This window comes from Gastrolobium bilobum, unplaced genomic scaffold, assembly GCF_033153095.1.
Source record: "Gastrolobium bilobum isolate Gb01-03AN ecotype WA unplaced genomic scaffold, APGP_CSIRO_Gbil_v1 utg18713, whole genome shotgun sequence".
Classification (NCBI taxonomy): domain Eukaryota; kingdom Viridiplantae; phylum Streptophyta; class Magnoliopsida; order Fabales; family Fabaceae; genus Gastrolobium; species Gastrolobium bilobum.
In genome coordinates, this window is record NW_026896840.1 from 231,409 (window position 1) to 239,154 (window position 7,746).

The 7,746-nt window shown below is 34.6% G+C and overlaps 1 protein-coding gene across 1 annotated transcript; it reads left to right on the forward strand.

Moving 5' to 3' along the window:
* Positions 1 to 1,388: 1,388 nt before the first annotated feature.
* On the forward strand, positions 1,389 to 3,702 carry LOC133302282 (serine/threonine-protein kinase CBK1-like). The gene has a single exon (XM_061502039.1). It carries the CDS (start codon positions 1,433 to 1,435, stop codon positions 2,183 to 2,185), a length of 753 nt encoding a protein of 250 aa, XP_061358023.1. The 5' UTR covers positions 1,389 to 1,432; the 3' UTR covers positions 2,186 to 3,702.
* Positions 3,703 to 7,746: the final 4,044 nt, after the last annotated feature.

Consider the following 7,746-nt stretch of genomic DNA (forward strand, 5'->3'; position numbering starts at 1 on the left):
GGGGGTCACTGTATGTTTTTTTTTTTAAATAAAATTCCATGAAACAACATCATTTTATTAAAAAAATAAAATAAAAATGCTTGCAAACCTAAATCTTATTGTTCTCTTCTCTCCCAGCGACCTAGACTTGTGGTATCTTGATACTTTAGTATAATTAGAATATGAGTTTTGTACTTTGGTATCTTGATACTGTAATTAGGTTGTGTAATATTGACTTGTGGTTGTAATTGATGAATTATGTTAAGTATATTTTGAATCTTTGATGATTGGTGATTTGTTTTTTAATATTTTCATATAGGATATATATTATATATATATATATATATATATATATATATATATATATATATATATATATATATTTTTAATATATAAAACCGGATCAGTGTAGTGACCTCGTGACCCCCCGGTTGAACCCGTGACCTGAACCTCAGCCGGGTCGATGACCGGATCAGTGTAGTGACCTCGTGACCCCCCGGTTGAACCCGTGACCTGAACCTCAGCCGGGTCGATGACTGGGCCGGGTTTTTAAACACTGGGGAAAACCACCAAAAAAGTTTAAGGAGGTGTTTGTTACGATGGGGAAAAAAAAATTGCCCGTCAAAGTGGGGTAGGGTTTTTTTATACATAGAAACCAACATAAACTTTACCATTCAGAACATGGTAAATAAATCTGCCTTCGCTAAGGGGAATTGTTTACAATTTTTGTTGAACAAAACAACCTTTATTTTGTAGGCTTTTATTAGGTTCATAACACTTTAATTGTATTTTCAAATTGATGGGTAGTTTCGTAACTTTGTTAATATTTTCATCATTTTTTATTATCAACCAAACATAATATCAGTAAATTTAACTCAATTTTTCCGAAAAGATTTTAGCATACCAAACACATTTTCTTAACTTACCAGACAACAAATATTTCTCACTATGTTCCGACAAATTTTTGTTCTTGATGAAAAAAAATATTTCCTGTACCAAACACCCCTAAAAAAAAAAAACTTGATAATGTTTAATGAAAAAAAAAAATAACTTGACCTCGAAGTCGAATAAAATTCCAGAAATGGAAATTGGAGAATCTCTCTATTTATCGTGTTGCAGTCTTTCCCATTCCAATCGTGCCTGTTACTAAAATTTAAAAAAAATAAAATAATAGGTTTGTTTTTTGTGCCGTTACTTTAGATAACTTTATCTAATGTTCATCAAAACGAATGATGAACAGAAATCATGATATTTTTGTAATTTTAATTTATTTCATGATTATAATAATTTTTATCACTATAATTTTTTAATTTTTCAACCGAAAACGAGATCGTTTTTCGATGAACATTATTCGAAACTTTTTTCCCTACAATAAGAAATGCAGGTTTTGCTTGAAGACTTGTACTAATCAGAAAGTGAAAAAAAAAAAGGAGAGAGAGGGAGAGGTGTGAGAATGGAGCAGCAGCAGAAGAAGAATTACCCTTCTCTGCCTTCCAACTATGTCACTCTCGCTCAACTCCAAGAGCGCTGGCTCAAGCAACACCACCAATCTCAGAAACAAGACGAAGAAAAGGAACAACATCCAATGCACCAGAACCTTCAACAACAACCAGATCAGACGGTTGTGGTTCCACGAAATGGAACCGCTTCTAAGTCTCATCCCGCTAAGGTCTATCAGCGCAAAAATCGGAACGATTCGGTTCCTAACCGCCGCGCGGTCGAGGTGGCCGTTGAAGCTCACCGCAAATCGGAGGCCGACGCCGGAATCGGAGATGAAAAGGCCGCTCCGGAAAGTGAGGTCAGCGAATCGAAGAAGAAGAAGGGGAAAAAGAAATGGAAAGGAAATCGGAAACCTAAAGTGGAGGAGAAAGGAGCGTGTGAAGTTGCAGGTGCAGGTGCAGCAGCAGCACAGGGGAACGAAGAGAACAAGAAAACCACAATCGAAAGCGAATTGAATAACAAGAAGAGTAGTGATTCGGTAATAGTGGAGAAGGTTGAGCAGAAATTTGGGGTTTTATCGATGAAATCTGGGAATGGCAAACAGGATGGGAGATTTAGGATAATGAATGAAGGTTTTCGTCACTCTCAATCTCAGAGGAATTATTATGGTTATGGTCATGGTCTTGGTGTTCAACACGATAAGGTTCGGAAACAGAGAAAGGAGGACAAGATGGTTTGGGTAAGAAAGGATGGAATTGAGACATAGCTTTGTGCTCTTATCAATTTCATTTTCTATTTTCTTAGAGTTTGTGCCCTGATGCTTTATGTGTATGTATTGTATAGAAACAGCCTTTGCCTAACCTTGATTCATCATTGGAAATTGCAATTTCTGTTGAGTAAGAACTTTTATGTTGGTTATCAATTATCATCGTTATTTGAAGACTTTTAAAACTTGTTAGGGGTATCAGTTGGATATAATACGCTCTGTCAAAGGTCTTGCTAGAACTTGTACAGAAATGAAGGATTTTGGAACAATGAGACCAAATCATGTTCAAAATAAACTAGATATGAGATGTCGAGTGTCTACAGGTAATTCAGAGGTGGCCTCTATAAATCTATTATATAACCAGGTAACACCCCTTTAAATTATATATATAAAAAAATGATTAACATTGTAGGTCAACTTGACGGGGTGGAAATATGTATTTGAGCATTGGACCATCAAGCTAATCAATGGAATTTTTTATAATTATACTGTAATTATTGTAACCATTGATAGTGATGTTGTATTAATGTTCTTTACGTTGGTGCTTGTTTTTTAATCGACCCAACATCAACAGATTGTACATATATACATTGTAATCATCGTCTTGAAATTTGTCTGGGGTAAATCATGTAATTTTTTTGAAAAGAACAGTACATCATCCTTCTCAAACTCTTATAATAACTTTATAGTCTTAGTGGTGTAGCAGCTATTCCCCAACTTGCTTGCATTCTTCGGAGAATCCACTGGAGAATGGTTAGTGACAAGATTGCAAATGTCGGTGGATGGGAAACATAATAACTCTTGCATCAACATTTTGTAAATTTACAAGTTTTGTCTGGCCCTCGATGGGCGCAACATCAGTTGGATATAATAGGCTCTGTCAAACTATGGATTCAAGTGTTACTTGCCAAATATGGCTATGGGCGCAACATCAGATGAGTGTTGGGATAATTTCTTTAAGGGTCTAAGGTGGGATACTGTTGCCGAGAAGGCTACCTGCATCTGGATGGTCCTTTGTAAGCGTATATGGGCGAAAAGGTCCTGAGAGAATGAAGATGTTGATGTGGGAAATGGTCCTTTGTAAGCGTATGAAGTAGGACTACCAGCAAATGGTCTAGCCATTCCAGTGTTAATTGCCCTAGCTAGGATGAAACGATCATCCAAGCGGTGTCCACCAAGGGAGGGATGGTTGGAGCTCAACACTAATGGATCATTAAACAGATTTGACCGAAAAGCTAGTTGTGATGGTTTACTGAGGGACGATTTTTTGCAACTTCAAGCTATTGTAATTCATTATATGCGGAGCTGTGGGGAATTCTTTAAGGTCTTGAGCTTGCCTGGGGTCTAGGTAGGAAGAACATCCATTTAGAATGTGATTCCACTCTAGCCATGGTAATGGTAACTCTAGAGTGATCATGCGCATCAAGAAATGATTATAAGAGACTTGGCAGATCATACTTTTTCTCATACTAACATAAAGAATAAGCTAGTTGACCATGCTACGCAGATGCAAGAAAAGTTTCAATTCTTTTAATACCCTCCTTAAGATTTATCTTCTCTACTTCACGATGATAAAAGACTCTTGTTGCATGTTTTTGCGGTCGTAACTTAGTCTTGTTTTCTTATTCTGGACTCTTGTTCACATGTACTAAAAAAAAACAAAAGTATTGCAGTGTCAAGGCCCGTTCAAGTTCTTATGAAAAACCAACAAACTCAATACGGTTTTTTGTTAAAAAAAAGAAAAGAAAACAACATTTCTTTGTGTTGTTGAACGTGGTGACAAATCTCTAGTTATTTCTTTGTGTTCCTATTTACAAGAATAGAATTCCTTATAAACGTTAAATACCAAAGATCGTTTCTCCAGGAAGTACACCTGAAAAAATAAATAAAGCAGCAAACTTATAGTCTGACAAGCGTGAAATAATTAAATTTAATACAATTTTCTTCTTAAATAGAGATTTTGAGCAGGCATTTTCATTAGAAGATCAGCGGTTCGTTCCATTGATAGCTTGTCTCTGCCTGCAACAGATGGTTCAAAGTGGTGGTGGAGATGGTGGCACGGAACAAAGCAATTACCTTTTCTGTAGTTTGTTGGAATTTGGAACACAAACTCTTCACATATATAGTCCCACATTGGTAAATCTGGAGTTTATAAGACCTTGGACACTCTCACTTTTTGAGCTAGCTTTTGGGGTGGTGTATCCTAAGGTTCTTTACATGATATCAAAGCTGGCTCTGATACCATGTTAAGAACCTTGATGTCACCACTCCAAAAGCTAGCTCAAAGGGTGGGAGTGTCCAAGGTCTTATAAACTCCACATTTACCAATGTGGGACTATATATCTCAACACGTCCCCTCACACGAGAGCCTATTGGGCTTGAAGAGTGGACAATGCAACAGGCCCAAGCTTACCTGTGCTAAGAAACGTCACAAGAGAAAGTGGGGGGCGGCAAGGCTCTGATACCAAGTAAAGAACTTTGGGATACACCACCCCAAAAGCTAGCTCAAAGGATGAGAGTGTCCAAAGTCTTATAAACTTCACATTTACCAATGTGGGACTATATATCTCAACACAAACGGTAACATATTAGTACATATATTGAACAAAACTCGATGGTACCATAAACTAATGTTTAATGTGTTCCTTTTGTGTCATTCTACTTGTTGCATGTTGTGTAGCCTATATAGCTAGTATTTTAAGTTTTTTTGGGAAAATGTTAGATCTGTTACGTTTTGCTTTAGGAAGATTTATGGCATGCGCCAATCCAAAAAATTGAGAGCAATAAAACTAATCTTAAAATATTAGTAATAGATTCTGATTCAATTTTTAATCAAATGCAACTGAAGCAGTGGTATTGGGGTTCCAGTATTATCATGTGACTCTTGGCAAGACCGTTCTGATTCGAACTATAATTGTTCCTCAAATGGGTGGAGGAGATGTAAGCATTTTTTCCATTTTTATTTGCTTTCAAACTCAAATTACTAAATCCTTTGATTCAATGAAGGTTGATAATAGACCCTTCTGAGGTCAACGGGACTATTTTGCTGCTTCTCATTTCTCTACATATGGAGAATGTTTCACTCTCTGATAGTGTTTTGCTAACTTGGTCCATATGTTTGGCTTTCCTAGATGTTTACTATAACGTCCGGCCGCTTGCAAAAATCAATGACTAATTCCACACACTAATACGAGACTTTTCAATATGTTTGGCCCTCACTCGCATATTTTCCGAGAAAACTTTTTAGGAGGTCACTTATATCAGAATTGCCTCAAGTCAAACACGCTTAACTATGGAGTTCTTCTGTTTCAGACTATCGAAAAGTATATACATCTTGTTAGTATAGGTAGTACTAATTAATTCTTATAAGTTATCCCAAACTGTGCAGTCTCAAACCTGCACAGTTTTTGGAATTCCTTTCTTTCGGGTGTCGATTCGATTCATTTATGTAACTCTTCACTGGAAACCTATCAGTAGTCGCTCCTTATTTGTGCCTTTTCATATCATGTCTTTTCGCACCGACGATCACTCTCGACGCCCTCGTAAGCACTCGGGATGTTACATTTACTCACAGAATAAGGGGGGTCCAATCCAAGATGCTTTAAGCATAAGAGCATGTTTCCATATGGCTATCGGATTTTTTGGTTTTTGGTGCAATGCTATCTATCAGGTTAGTAAGTGCAACTTTTTTGGCTGCGTACATTAGCTGATCAAACTCTTTAATAACTCTCTGACTTCTTATCGTGTTGTTTGAATTGATCATAGGTTTATAATTATTTCCCCCCTCTGTATTTGTCATTTGACAATCAATGCCGCAGCTGGCAAAATGTCTTGAAAGTTGAGCTTCAGGCACTAGTTAATGTTTTTCATGAGGCAAGTAGTTACTCTTCCTTGTTGCTTCGTCTGCTTCATCCTTTTTGTTGTTGGTGCCGGGTCTTTTGGAGTTCGTATCCCCTACTTTCATCTTAGAAAAAAAAAGCCCAATAAGGGTTGCATAAAACCATTATCCTATGTAATTACGGCATCATGATTTTGATTCTCATCAAAAAATAATAATCATTAAATATTGTCCATTACCCACTATAATCTTAAGGTCACAAATTCGACTCACAACGACTCTCATTTTATTAAATAATAATAATTAAATATTATAAAAAATTATCACAAATATAAATCTTATTAAAAATATATAATATAAAAATTATTAATACCGCCTTCATTATTAAAGCGGTGTGTTAGTGCCTACAATTTTTTAATGGCTACAATTTTTTAAAAGGAATGCAACCTGTGCTTGCTATTTGGAATTTTGTATTCTCCCTTGGCTCTTGGCTGTTATTTCATTTTCAAAGTAACGTAACCTTTTTTTCCTATTGTCAATTAAATGAGAATTTGAAACCCGTTTACCCTGTGAACATGTTAGAAATTCTGATGCTTTTTTAATGCTCTCTCTATTATTGAGTCATGTCTCCTATTTTGAGAATGGCTTTATTTCTTCTCTTGTATATAAGAGAGAAATTATCTCCTGTGTCATGAGATAAATAAAATAAATAAAATGAGACTCATCAATTTTTTTTAATATATATATATATATATATATATATATATATATCTTTTTATGTAAATATAACATAAAAGTATAATTTTTATTTTAAAAATATCTTTTTTTTTTCGATTATTGAGCCAGTGAGATATAATCTAACAATAAAGGTCGTGTACTGTTAATAAAACATTCAAAAGAATATATCGGCAGGATTTCTCACAACCTGAGAAATATTTATTTGTTCTTAGAGGTATAGCAGATACAATTATCTCTAATACACATCTAAAAATATGTGGAATTTGTTTTTCTTTTTTTTTCTTTTCACATGAGCTCAACAAATTTTTATGTATGTGTAAGAGATAATTTTATCTCCTATAACATGAGAAACATCAAACCCTATTTTTATGTGTGAAATTAATTTTGATGCACTAATATTGCTGTAAAAAGTTTTACAATTGTATTTAATAAAGGGAAAAAGATCCGTTTACAATTTTTTTTTACAAATTACACCAAGTATGACAGATCATACACTCTTGATTGAAATATGATCGATTATACTTAATATAATTTGTAAAAGTTTGTAAACAAAAAATTTATAAATATAATATTTCCCTTAATAAAGTGCATTATTTAATGAACTTGACATTTAACGTGGTTGATAAAGTCAAACTCATTAAGTCATTCGTCTAGTGATGAAAGATTAGGATTATTGTCACGAAGAAATAGGCTCAAACATTATTATAAAAAAAATAAAAATAAAAAGTCAAACTCATTAAACAATGTGTTAATATAGGATTGGATGAGAGTATAAAAAGTTTTATATTGACTTACATGATATGATCATGGTAGAAGAAAGGGAGAGCAAACGGATGAAGGACCAAAAGTTTAAAACACTGAAACTGATTTCCTTTATCTTATGAAATTTATACAAGAGGCACAGGTATAGAGTTGTTGTGATCAAAAGTAAACACAATTATTACTCAACTTGGTACAATTGCTTAACTAAATATACGAACTATCT

Bases quoted from the DNA above. Each gene is read 5' to 3' on its own strand.
- LOC133302282 (XM_061502039.1), top strand. From the start codon at position 1,433: ATGGAGCAGCAGCAGAAGAAGAATTACCCTTCTCTGCCTTCCAACTAT.